The sequence below is a fragment of the Peromyscus eremicus genome, chromosome 15 (genome assembly GCF_949786415.1).
Source record: "Peromyscus eremicus chromosome 15, PerEre_H2_v1, whole genome shotgun sequence".
Lineage (NCBI taxonomy): Eukaryota > Metazoa > Chordata > Mammalia > Rodentia > Cricetidae > Peromyscus > Peromyscus eremicus.
Window position 1 is genome coordinate 61,460,000 of NC_081431.1, and position 13,774 is coordinate 61,473,773.

Sequence of the window (13,774 nt, forward strand, 5' to 3'; positions counted from 1 at the left end):
CAAGTAGTTACTATATATCCAGACAGTTAATAGCCTCATCCAGAACCCTTGGTGGCAGTTAATATCAAGGCTAATGTGCCTGTTCATTGTATCCCATTTATCATCTTGTGGTCTATTAAGGTAATGGGCAAGCTTTGGCAATTTCTGTCACTGTAATGGATATATATAGTTTCAATTTAAGGTTGGTGTTATCATTAAATTTAATTACACTTGATATGAAAATTTCCATTGGGATTGTGGGATGACTGTTCTGTCAGTAGGTGTCCTCTGATACGGTAGTCAGAGAAGCTGGCCTCCTGGCCTTGTTTTCTCTCCATCAGAGGCTCAGACTCCTCCCAGTTTCCTGATTCTTGTGAGAGAATCTTGGTTCCACTCCCAACCCACCGGGAATGTTGATTAGCCTGAACAGTCTGCCACATCATGGCCGTCGTGCTGCGTGGAGAATGAGATGAGGAAGCTATGTGATTTGCTTAACTCGCTCTCTTTCCTTTTGGGGTGGGGGCTACCTGTCTTCAGGAGAGGACCCTCTGGCTGGGGACCAGAATGACCATGACATGGACTCCATAGCTGGTGTCCTCAAGCTTTATTTCCGGGGGCTGGAACACCCGCTCTTCCCCAAGGACATCTTCCATGACTTGATTGGCTGTGTCAGTAAGTATCATTATACACACAGATGGCAGCAAGATATTGGGAAATTTCCATCAGCTTGTTTCATCATAAGCTTTTCAGTAAAGTTGTTCTTTATTTCTACCAGTGAGTTTTGCTTCTTTATCTCCACTGTTTTCTCCCTGGTGGGGAGAAAAAAAGAATGATTTAACAGTAATAATATAGAATCTAAGTCAAGACTCTTGGCTTTTTCCTTTCTAATTGATCTAGGTCATTAATTCCTTCACATCTCTGGGTTTATTGTCTTTAGTAAAATGCTTTTCTATTAGCTTATATACGATGTCTGTGCTATTAATAGGACCAGAGGAAAGTAAACACTGACCCTGCTCCCTACTTGTTTTGTGTGTACCATGGATTACCTGCTACACATATTCACATGTGTCTGCAAACAAGAAAAGCCCGTTTGTGCACTTAAAAGTACCATTTAATATTTTCTCTTTCTCTTTTAGGGCTTGGAAAGCTATTCCTAGACATTTAGTTCATGATACTGAAGCATCCTATCACTTGATTCCACGGAAAGCAATCCATGGAAATTTAAATTGATATTATCAAGTTATTCAGGAAGCAGATTATCCTATTTAGGGTTTCTATTGCTATGATTGAAAAAAAAACTGACCAAAAGCAACTTGAGGAAGAAAGGGTGTATTTCACCTTACACTTCCATCACTAAGGGAAGTCAGGACAGGAACTTGAACAGGGCAGGAACCTGAAGGCAAGAGCTGATGCAGAGGCCGTGGAGGGGTGCTGCTCACTGGCTTGCTCCCCGTGCTTTGCCTAGCCTGCTTTCTAATAGCACCTGAGACCACCAGCGCCCACAGTGAGCTGGGTGCTCCCACATCAATCAAGAAAACACACCACAAACTTACCCACAGGCTGATCTGGTGGGGGCATTTTCTTAGTTGAGGTCGCTCTTCCCAAAGGGCTCTAGCTGGTATCAAGTTGACATAAAGATAGCACTACATAGACCCTGTCTATGTGATGGCCCCAGAAGGTGAAGAGAGTAAATACAGAAAAGGATTTTCCCAGGTTGAACAAGGCCCTCGTGCCTCCTGAATTTTCAGCTGGGCCCAGCGTTTGGTCTGAATACTTACTTGTTCTTCTCTTGGTTGTTCTGAGAAAAGCCTGGGGCATTTGGGATACTAGCTCTCTCTGTTGCCCATGTATTTGTGAGAGTCTAATGGAAAGGAGTTAATGTGAACAGTTACATACATGCATTACTTAGGTCATATCCTCATGTCTTTTCCAAGACTGGACCTAAGTGAAGTCTCTTACATGGGACTGGAGTCGCCGAGACACACCAGATCCCTCAGCTCCCCAGTTCTTCTTATTCTTGCTCCCAATCCAGTATTTGCTATTTCTTATTCATATAAGACAGCCAGATCAAGTCCATCTTGGCACACTGTGGAAGTCAGAGGCTGTTCATGACAGAGGCCACAGGCAGATGGCCAAATCTGTACCAACGTGACCACCGCATTAAAGTCAGGAATCTTCTCTAGTCTTCTTGACAGATTTTACTACTTATCCAGGGTCCAGCTCTCGACTCTGTAGTCAGGCTCTGTTCATCTCTACTTTAGATAAGGGAAGTGGAAGCCAAACTTATGCAGAGGAGGAAGAGGTAACTGTGTATACAGGGGTCAAGGAAGGACTCATACAGCCTCTGTCCCTTCTCGTGTGTGGAACCCTTCAAGGCTGAGCATTCAGTAGTCATGACAGGATTAAGGTCAGCTCTATGCCTGTTGATGTTTAAATTAGAGCAGGGAACATATCAAAGTAGTCTGTGCCTATGGAGCATACACCCTGATTCCTGTATCAGTCAGGCTGTGGGTCCCAGCATGTGGTCTCTTGTAGCAGCCTCATTCCACAGAGCATCCAAGATAAAACTCATGTCACTGTGCCAGGGCTGTCTGTGGGCTGGCTCTGCTTGCTCTGTGAGTTACACTGCTTGTGAAAAGAAGATTCTGACTGTTCCTCTCCGGGATTGCAGTCATGCTGCAGGGTAACACATGCCTGTCTTCTTTCAGCAATGGACAACCTGCAAGAGAGAGCTGTGCATATCCGGAAAGTCCTTCTGGTCCTGCCCAAACCCACTCTGATTATCATGAGATACCTCTTTGCCTTCCTCAATCAGTGAGTAGCCTTCACAGTGAAAAACTTGGCTTTGACTACCCAGGGCTTTCATATGGATCTATGTCTAATCATCCATCCTAACAGACACTTACTGAGCATCTGCCATATGCCAACTGCAGTGCTAGGCTATTAAAAATACAATGTTAAATGAAAAAGGAAAAGCCTTTTATCATTAGATCATGGTCCAAGGAAAGAAACAGACGATAGTAGATACATGGGGTGGAATAGTTGTAAGAAGAAAAGAGTAAAGATGGGGAGAGAGTTCAGAGGTCCTAGTGGACAAAAGATGAAAGAAGAAGAGCTGATCTAGAGATGTGCTCGCCACGAAGGCCTGTCTGAGAAGACCAGGTGTAAGCGTAGCCTGAACAGTGGTGAGAAAGGAGGGCTGTAAGGACATAGAAGACTTGAGAGTCTCAGTAAGGAATAGGAAGTTTGAATCTGGGAAATGACTTCAAAGCCTTTAAAGAGAAAAATGATATGATCTTGGCATTTAGGTATTTATTTTCAAGCCTGCCAGTTGCTTTGTGGAGAAGTTACTGAGAAGGTCTAAGAGAGGCCATGGCATAGTCTAGCTGAGGTGTTGGTTGGCCAGAAGATGACAGAAAGGGTCAGCCTTAGGATATACTTTGAACACTGGGTGAGACAGGCAGAGCTTACCACGGTCCCCAGCCTTCTCCATGTTCTCATCTATCATCATGCTGGTTCTAGGTTTCCATATAGCCAAGAAATAGTTCTGTGGATTCCTGAATCCATCAAAACGGGGAAATAAAAGGTAAACCAGAGGGCCAGAATGTTCTAGTTTTAGCACATACCTTGTGAATATTGAAGTCATCATACATGGTTAGTCTTTGTTTAAAATGACTACAGCTTTAGAGTCCATTTCACAAGCTTCATCCTTCTTTAGACATTCATGATCGGCCCAGCCTTAGAGATATCTGGGATTAGCGGCCCCTGCCTAAGGCTTGATTGGGAAGCCCACATCATCACCTGTCCCAACACAGAACTACAGAGAGTCCTGGCTCTGTAGTCTGCATCTCCCCAAAGTTAACTCTGACAGAGTCCTAACTCAGCACCCCATCTGTCCTTGAGATGAACTCCTCAGAACTCATCAGTTATGTGTGCTCAGTCATAGCCTGGAAACACTTCTCACTGCTCTATGGTTAGTCAGTCCGCTTAGGGCCCAATTCACTGCTTGTTCACATCAGCCATACCTACCCTTAACCTGAGCCTTGTATGTCCCCCATGAACTAGAAGCATGACAGAGGCAGCCAAATAGACCAGCTGGTAGATTAACTTGTCTTTCCTGGACTTTCAGGGGAGAGAAAAAATAGAGTAAGCATGATGCAGTGTAAGAGACAATGGCCATTATTAGGGAAAAAAAAGCATTGAAATTATTAATTTGTTGGTATGTATATAGTTTTTAAATTATTGTGTATATATAATTTTTAAAGTATTGTACTGATCAACAGGGTGTTATATGGAAAAGGTGAAGAAGCATTTATACTCAGTGTTTCTGAAAAGAGTAGCATACAGGACACAGTTTGTGAAGTCTCCATGGGAAGATGACAGCTGATAAAGTGAATTGCATGAGGAGTTGGCAGGTGGTTCCTCATGGAGACGACTTTACCTGGACCCACACTTTGGGGAAGCACACTTTAATCCTGGCTGAAGTTTGTTCTTGTACACATACTGAATCTCAAGGAGGCAAACTAATAGTATCTGTAGGCTGGCACTTGAGGTGAAGCTTAGTGGACTCAAGTGCAGCCTCACATTGTTGTGAACAAGAGGTTGTGTTAGGTAGGGCTGTGGATCGCATCTGAATGTGCAGCTTGGGGACGTTCTGCCTCTGAGCTCACAAAATGTTCATGCAGTAGGATGTTGTTTAGCCATAAAAAGGAATGGAGTATCGACACATGCTGCCATACGGATGAACCTTGAAAGCACTGTGTTGAGGTAATGAAAACTAAATATTGTAAGATTCCATGTATATGAAATCTCCAGAACAGGCAAATCCATAGAAATAGAGAGTAGGTTCCTGGTAGCAGGGACTGAGAGGAAGGTTGAAAAGTAACTGTTTAGTGAATACCAGGTTTCTTTCAGGGATGATGAAAATGTTGTGCAACTTAGAGGTAGGTGGTGGTTACACAACATTGTGAATATGCAAAATGCCACTGAATTGTATACTTCTATTTATTATTATTTTTATTTAGAATACAAAGTGATGGGTTTCATTATGATCTTTTTATACATATATTCCATTTTGCTTTGTTCTTATTTGCCACCCATGCCCCCCACTTCTTCTTCCAAACAGTGCCTACTTGCGCTTTCATGTTACATATAGTCCATTACCTTTCCTCTTCTCCCTTCCCCCCCTTTAGTCCTTCTGTTCTCTCCTAGTCTCTTCTTTGTTTTCACATCACACACACACACACACACACACACACACACACCACATATGAAAAAAAAAGTATGATATTTATGTTTGTGAGTCAGCCTTATTTACTTTATGCAATGATCTTGGGTCCTATCCATTTTCCTGCCAATGTTATAATTTCATTCTTTTTTATACCTGAATAAAATAACCATGTTTATAGGTACCACATTTTCTTTATCCATTCATCTGTTGATGGACTATTGCTGGGCTAGTTTGATACCTTGGCTACTGTGAATAGTGCAACAGTAGACATGGGAATGTAACTCTATCTGTGGTATGTTGACTTAGAATCCTTTAGGAATATACCTGAGTGTTTTGGCTGAGTCACGTGGTAGTTCTAGTTAGCATTTATGGCACCTGCATTCTGATTTCCATAGCAGCAGCACCAGTTTACATTGCTGCCAGGCTTATATAAGGGTTCCTCTTTCCCAACATCTTCACCAACACTTATTGTCAGTTATTTTCTTGATGACAGCCTTTTTGATTGGTATGCAACAAATTCTCAATTACCTTTGCGTGTGTGTGTGTGTGTGTGTGTGTGTGTGTGTGTGTATGTGTGCGTGCATGAGGGCAGGAGTTTGAAGCAGAAACCATGGAGGAATGGTGGTTACTGACTTGCTCCCATGTACAGCTACACTTCTTTACACAGTCCAGGCTTACCTGCCTATGGTACGGTGGACTGAGCACCCCCGCCCCCCTGCATCAATAGCAATCAGGAAAATTCCCAAGATATATGCTCACAAGCCATCTGATGGGAGCAGTTCTTCAGCTGAGGTTCCTTCTTCCCAGGCAAGTCAACGTTGACAACCAAGATAAGCGATCATAAGGTTCTTGATCCTTTTTTGGTTCTGTTTTCATTTGGTTTGGTTTTTAGTGGAAATCAGAAATGGACATAAATTCTTAAGACTACTAAATGGACTACAGTTCACAAAGATATGTCCTCTTCCAGATCTTCATCCCTGTAGCCTCTTATGAATAGGACAGTCTTTTCAGGGGTGGGGACAAGATACTTCACATCCTTCATCTGTTATAGAATTTTTACCCAGGTTTCTTGGGAACAGAATGCTTCCCTTAGACTATCACACTTCCCAGAAACTCTGGTTTCTTCTTGTTACTAAAACTCGCCGGGCGGTGGTGGCCCACGCCTTTAATCCCAGCACTCGGGAGGCAGAGCCAGGCGGATCTCTGTGAGTTCGAGGCCAGCCTGAGCTACCAAGTGAGTCCCAGGAAAGGCGCAAAGCTACACAGAGAAACCCTGTCTCGAAAAACCAAAAAACAAAAACAAAAACAAACAAACAAAAACAAAAACAAAAAAAACTCTATCAGATCACATTAAAGAAACATGGCTTTACTGAGCTTTCTGTTTCCAAGATACCAGGACCTGGGTCACTACAGCATCATATGGCATCTCATGTGTGGGTCATTTCTGCTGAGGTTATCAAAGTAATAATCTCTCTTGTTTCTCTCTAGTTTTAATCTGATTATAAAACAGACTTATATATTTCCCCAGTCTTTTCTAAACCTCTGTTTTCTTTTAACTCTGGGACCAGAGAAGGATTTTAAAATTAATTCTCTAATAATTCCTGTGAGCTGGATATGGCGGTACGGGACTGTGATACCAGCATTTGGAAAGCTGAGGCAGGAAGACTGAAGTACGTAATGACTTCCTGCCTTAAGCAAAACCAAGTCATCTCCATCTAGCCACTGAGATGATACCCCTCCCCACTGGCCTCTCCTGCATTTAGTTTTGATATTGTAGAATAATAGTGCTTCGCAGCTGCTATTTTCCATGGCAATTGTTCACACCATGCCATGCCATTTCTGATGTCCTACAGTGATTATAGAAGGATCACAAGATGCGTGTCAGATGCTCCAGCAGAGGAGAAAGCCATGTATTAGTGGAAAAACAGCTTTGTAACATGAGCCTGGATGTGGGGCACACTAGAAATAAACTTCACCCAATCCAGAATGGCAGTGGTATCCAAAGGCTCAAGTCTCTTTTCGGCATCTGTCAGAATTGGACACCGAGAAGCTACTGCTGATGACCATAGGAAGGCCAACCTCCTCAGCAATGTCCATAGCCCTTCGAGCTTTGTAGAGGATGTGCCCAAAGTCAGCCCGGCCTTCTGTGCTAGGACAGACAGTGTTTGACCACGGCAATTCTAATAAAGGAAAGCACTTAATTACGGCTCACAGTTTCAAAGGTTTAGTTCATTGTTGTCATTGTGGTGGGGAAAGTGGTGGCATGCAGGTAGACATGGTAGAGGTAGCTGAGAGTTCTACATCTGGTTCCATGGGCAGCAGGAAGAGAGAGACGCTGGACCTGGCTTGGGCTTTTGAAACCTGAAAGCCCATCCCCAGTGACACACTTCCTCCAACAAGGCCACACCTCCTAATCCCTCCCAAGTAGTGCCACTCCCTGATGACTAAACATTCAAATATATGAACCTTTGGGCCATTCTTATTCAAACCACCACAGGCACAGACCCATGGGGACTCAGCAAGCATAGTGATGGTTGAGTGCTTAGGTCCTTGGCCAAGGCTGGGGTGTGACTAGAACAGCTGCTGACTGAGAATAGGAAGAATCTCTAAACAAATAAACAGTAATGAAATTAGCCTACATCCAAGGGAACCCCAAGCAGAATACAAACAGAATGCATGATTAGTTCCTGGATGTACTAATACAAGAGGATATTATGAAAATGTTAAATAGTTGCCTTAACTGTTCTAAAAAGAATTCACTGTCCTGGTGGAATAAAAAAGTTAATCAGCTGACTATGTTTCTAAAAGTATAGTATTTGGAATAGAAAATGCCCAATAATTTGATTCTTTTGTATGCATGCATGAAAGCATATGATGTGACTGTTTCCCAGAGCAAGCTGAGGTCCCCATCTGCTCGGTTGTTTAGTGAGTTGTCTGTGGGAACCATATCCAGTTCTGCAGAGTTAGATGGGATGTTCTCAGAGCAGGGTGGCTCTGATGCATAAGGTCAAAGGTAAGGGTAAAAATGAGACTCATAAGGATTTGATTGGGGAACTGGAGAAGGGTCAGACCTGCAAGCAGGTCTTACGTCTTTCCTTGACTCCTTGGCTCCTGAATAACCATCAGTAGTCACTCTCTTCTCCCCACCTGACTTCCCAGGAGGCCTCTGGTGCCCAGAAAGGCAGGTGGCAGTTTGTGAACTTCTGACTTTCCTTCTGGCGATGTCTCTTGTGTTTGTGTTTTCTGGGCATTCATGTGAGAGCTTTCCAATTTCCCCCCTTCCCTTTCCCTCCAGCTTATCACAGTTCAGTGAAGAGAACATGATGGACCCCTACAACCTTGCCATCTGCTTCGGGCCCTCACTGATGTCAGTGCCAGAGGGCCATGACCAGGTGTCCTGTCAAGCCCACGTGAATGAACTGATTAAAACCATCATCATCCAACATGAGAACATCTTCCCAAATCCCAGGGAGCTGGAGGGCCCCATCTACAGCAGAGGAGGAAGCATGGAGGATTACTGGTAGGGGCCAGGGAGGGGAGGAGGGGAGGAAATACCTGATAATAACTGTATAGGGGCCAGATGGTCAAGCAAAACCCAAAGGGAAGCAGCCAGGTCCTCCCACCTCCACTTACAGGTTCTGCAGGTGGCAGGAGCTGGCTGTTCTCCCATCTTAGACCCACCTACAGAATAAGTGTTACTTCACCAAACCTCCCTTTTATTTTTTCTTTTTCATGAGTATTGTATAACTAGGGACCATCCTGAAAGATAATGACAACATCCAGGAAAGGAGAGTTTACAAAGTGGTGTTTAGACCTGCTGTTCATTGGGCAACAGTGCCCAAGCTGTGTGCTGTGGTGGAAACAGAGCTGAGCCCCAGGGAATCCTGTTCTTAGGAGGAAGAGTCTGAGTGAGCAGAATCTCCTGCCTGAGTTTGTAAGATGGCACAACAGAATGATTTCAGAAATGTGTGACAAGAAAAAGGTGTAAACTTATCTGGGGTAGTTAGGCACAGTTCTCCCCACCCCCAGGAAAATATGAGATTATGTAGACAAAGTTTTTCATGGCCTAGCCTGAGCACAGAATTCTAAAAGGAACTTCTGGGTACATTTGTGGTAGACTACCTCTTTTAGACAAATGAATCATTTCCAAAAAATGGAATACTACTTCCCTTTTACAGACAAACTCCTTGCAACCCAGAGAGGCCAGTGCAGTGTTTCAGCCCACCCCAGTAATTGGGAGTCAACCCTGATCTCTTAGCTTCTAGGATAAGGCTCCATCCAGTACCCCACACATAAACTGTAATACCACTTTACAGTTCCAATTTTCACTAACCCCTGGTGTCCCATACCTCCTCCCTGCTTTCCTAAATGGTTTTTCAATAGAAGCTGAAGACATAGCCAGACCAAATCAGATTCCGTCTAGATTTAACATCTGGAACCAATCCTTCCAGTCCCATTGCTATCAACCTCAGTAGGAGAGGACAAGGCATGTGTTTACTTAATTAGCAGCTAGTTGGTCCATGATCCTCCATGACCCCCTCAGAACCGCTGCCCAAGGAGTGAAGAAAACAATATTTGTGCCTCTCTGAACTTCCTAAGGCAGTGACTTCCTTGGATCCACTTTCTCCTAGACTTGTGATCCCAGGTCTGCATCTGAGCTCCTGTCACTGACAGGTGGTTAGTGGTGACTGGGGCTGTTGGCCCAGTAGGTGAGCTCCAAGGATATATTCTCTTGCACATGACTCCCCTTTGCATGAGAGTTAAGAGCTGTGGAATGGTGTCTTTAGTTCTTGCCTTTACCTGTAAAGTTGGCCTTAGCTTCTTAAGTATCAAATCACTGCAGGTTCTGGACCAATAAAGGGGCAGAGTGCTCCCAGCTCCCTGATCCCCAGTCCTTACCCAGGGACAGAGACCAAGGAGTATGGTTTACAGGACACACACGTGAAAGCTTTTCCTTCTAGTTTTCTCCCAGGTGTTTCCTCAGCCCTTACCCCATGTGTTGTGTATGTGATATTTATTGGAATATACCACACAGGTAATCATTGTGCCACTGTCCCAGGCCTTGGGCCAAAGACACCAAGGAGCAATTGTCAGTGACCTTGCTCCTGACCTCTCTTATTTAGGAAGAAAGAGAGATACCATCACAGTGAGCTAAGGCAGTGAAAAGATAAGCCCCCAAATCCTGGAGAGTGGCCAAGTGATCAGGACCATCAGGGAGTAGAGGCACCAGGCTGCTCTCCACAGATGTGGGAAAGTACATTTCTGACTACCCACTTACTAGTCTCCAAACTGGATTCTGGTTGCCTAGGACTGCTGCTGGGACTTTGGAGCTCGGGTGTTGATAGGGTTGGGCCAGAGGCGTAGGAGGGGAGACGCGTGGGATTTTAGGACTACATGGAACCTCAAAAAGGTATCATTCTTTTACCATGGTGCAGATTTCAAAGTGGAAAGCCCAGACCAACAGCACCAGATCCTGTGGGACCAGAATGAAATGCAGATTCTCCAACCCTAGACAGATCTTGTGACTCAGTAAAGCTCAGAGTGGGATAATGTATGATTTTTAGCAGGCCCTCCAGGGCTCCCTGCAATGTGAGGACTAATGCTTTGATGCCTTAGTGGCTGCAGTTGGTGGCTGTGTGCTTAGAGTATAGCAAGCCCACAGTTGTTCCAAGGAAGCTGTGTCAAGGGGAAGAAGAGAACTTTAGGAGCAAATACTGATGTCCCAGTTGTTACTCTTCTGTGGCAGTGACAGCACTCATGGAGAGACTACCTCTGCTGAAGACTGCGCCCAGGATGTGACAACAGAGCACCACACCAGTGATGACGGTATGTTATTAGTAGAGCAGAAACGATTATGTGTGTTGTGCATTCAGTGAACTCTGCTGTCCAGAGGGCCCTAAGGAGAAGAAAGGAGTTTCTTGTCTCTCCTTTCCTTGGAGGGACATTTCTCACATAAGAGATCAAACCAGAGGTGAATAACTAGACCTTGTGTAGTCCTTCAGCTTCCCTGCCCCACCTCTTAGCTCCCTATCTAGCCTGAGTCCAGTAGATAGAAGCCCCTAGTGCCGCCAGGTTACTGGAAACCAAAGCAAAGGAAAGCTCATTTAAAAAACATCAAGCCTGGGGAATAGAGATGCTAGGTGCCAAGAATGCAGCAGAAGCCAAGTGAGGGGAGTGGGAATGAGGACACAGAAACCACACGCTTGCATGCCTGCCAACTGGAAAAATTGACCCTTCCAAAGTACAGATTTGTGTGTGCTGAACAGCCTGTGAGTGTGCATCCAGGGGTGGAATGCTCAGCTGTCATCCTCGAACCCCTCTAGAGTGCCCATGATTTATTAGAGTCTGTCCAGCCAGCACTTTTCCCTGCTTCCAGCCGTTCCACACCTCCATTTCTGGATCACTTGGTCTCTGGAAGTCTCAGCGGTTGACAAGGGGCCTCAGAATTTTATGGGCAGAAGAATAAAATGGCACAGTCTGCAGAGCTTTGCCTGCCCCCAGCCTTGCTAGAAATCCTGCAGTCTGGAGACGGCTTTTGAAGGGAGAGATGGGACTTCTTGTTCAGATCCTGGTGTTAGAGGGATCAATATGATCTTTAGGAGAGAAGTTGGTATTACTGGAGAATTCAGTATTCGGAGCTGCCTTGTTCTCATACTGTCAGAGGCTTTATCTCTAGTGAGGTAGATGGGACAACTGAGAATAAGAGGTCAGCAAGTCAAGTGATGTACCTGAGACTATGAAGAACCGAGACCGGACTACTAAGACACTGGTTCTGCGGTGGGATCTCCAGCCAGCCCGTGTAGGGCTGACTTTCCACCCAGAGCTTTATGAGCACAGGCTTATTTTTAATCAGCCTTCCTCTCTGCAGTGGTATTTATGATTAATGGTTCTGTGTCTTGGAGAGCCCTCCCTCTACTTACTATCCAGTCTCTCCTGCGGCCTAGAACAGATAAGTGAGGACAGCAACGACCAAATGTCCAGATCCCACAGTGCTGGGGCACTGTTCTAAGTTCTTCACAGACTGTAATTGACTCCTCCTAACAACTTCATTCCTGTCGTTTTATTTCATAGATGAGGAAAGGAAAGCCCACACAGAAGTAAAAACACATTGCACTTCCAAGACCCTTCAACTTTTTAAATTATTTTCATATGCATTTTCCATATATTTATTGTAAACCACTTTCCATGTTTTACATTCTACTGGGATGAATGAATAACACAAATAAATTACTTAAAATATGGTATGATTCAAATGTTAGATTTACTATATGATCAGAAGAGAGATACTGCTGAAAAGTACAGTATGATGGGCCGGATATAGAGTTCAGTGGTACAACACTTGTCTTTGAACATCCACATACGAAGCCTGAGCTCAGTTCACGGTACTACCTAAAAGAAATGAAAAATACAGAATGGCAGGTTGGATAGATGGAATCAGGACAAGGAGCTGTGGAGTCAACAAAGAAGTTATCAGGGAAGCAGTGTCTCCATGTGTTACCCCAGCAGAAGAGAGGGGTTAGACAGGCAGCAGAGACGGGGAGAGAATGCCAGCTATTAGATCTTTACAGAGCCTGCGTGGCTTATGTTTCACACTGGGCTGTCCTTCCACCACTGTAAGTCCCGCTCAGTAGGCTTTTCATCCAGTTTCCTGATCTGTAGATCCTAGAAACATGTGGTTTGTTCTTCTCTGCCTTTCCCAGAATGTGAGCCCATTGAGGCCATTGCCAAGTTTGACTACGTAGGACGGACAGCCCGGGAGCTGTCCTTCAAGAAGGGAGCATCCCTGCTGCTTTACCAGCGAGCTTCTGATGATTGGTGGGAAGGCCGGCACAATGGTATAGATGGACTCATCCCCCATCAGTACATCGTAGTCCAGGACACGTAAGTGGGACCCTGGCACCTTTGAGGGTGGTGTCTGCTGCACTGTGGGCATGAGACTTCAATTCTGAAACAGTAGGAGCATGAGGGAGACTAATTCCCAAAAGGGTCCTAAGGCTTTAGGACCATGGAGAACACCCTACCCCTGCAACTCAGTCTCCCCACTTTCTCTTCTCCCTTTAAATCCCCACTTAACCAATTTGTTTTAGAAATGTGCCAGCCAGTATTTATATTTATGCCTAATGAATGATAGTATGTACTTTTTAATTTGACCATGCATATTTCCTTTCTGGAAAGGTCAGGTTGAGAAAACATTTTTGCTTCTATGTTTTTTTGGGTTTTTTTTTTATTTGTTTGTTTGTTTTGTTTGGGGGGTTGGTTTTTGTTTTGTTTTGTTTTGAGACAGGGTTTCTCTGTGTAGAGCTGGCTATCCTAGAACTCTCTCTGTAGACCAAGCTGACCTCAAACTCACAGAGATCCACCTGCCTCTGCCTCCCAAGTGCTGGGATTAAAGGCACCCAGCCTTCTCTGTCTTCTGTATGTGCATTTCGGTTTTTGAGATAGGGTCACTGTCTTGGTTAGAGTTACTGTTGCTGTGATGAAACACTATGACCAAAGCAACTTGGGGGAAAGGGGTTTATTTGGCTTACACTTCCATCACTAAAGAAGTCAGGACAGGAAATCAGT

The 13,774-nt window shown here is 44.5% G+C and overlaps 1 protein-coding gene across 9 annotated transcripts in view; it reads left to right on the forward strand.

Annotated features, from left to right (window-relative positions):
- The window catches only part of Srgap2 (SLIT-ROBO Rho GTPase activating protein 2), a 219,765-nt gene that overhangs the window by 197,140 nt on the left and 8,851 nt on the right, over nucleotides 1-13,774 (forward strand). For all 9 annotated transcript variants that reach the window (XM_059280830.1, XM_059280832.1, XM_059280834.1 and 6 more), the window contains 5 exons: nucleotides 517-651; nucleotides 2,688-2,793; nucleotides 8,505-8,729; nucleotides 10,956-11,035; nucleotides 12,910-13,090. In XM_059280830.1, the coding sequence (XP_059136813.1) occupies nucleotides 517-651; nucleotides 2,688-2,793; nucleotides 8,505-8,729; nucleotides 10,956-11,035; nucleotides 12,910-13,090 (727 nt within the window). The remainder of the gene's footprint in view (nucleotides 1-516; nucleotides 652-2,687; nucleotides 2,794-8,504; nucleotides 8,730-10,955; nucleotides 11,036-12,909; nucleotides 13,091-13,774) is intronic.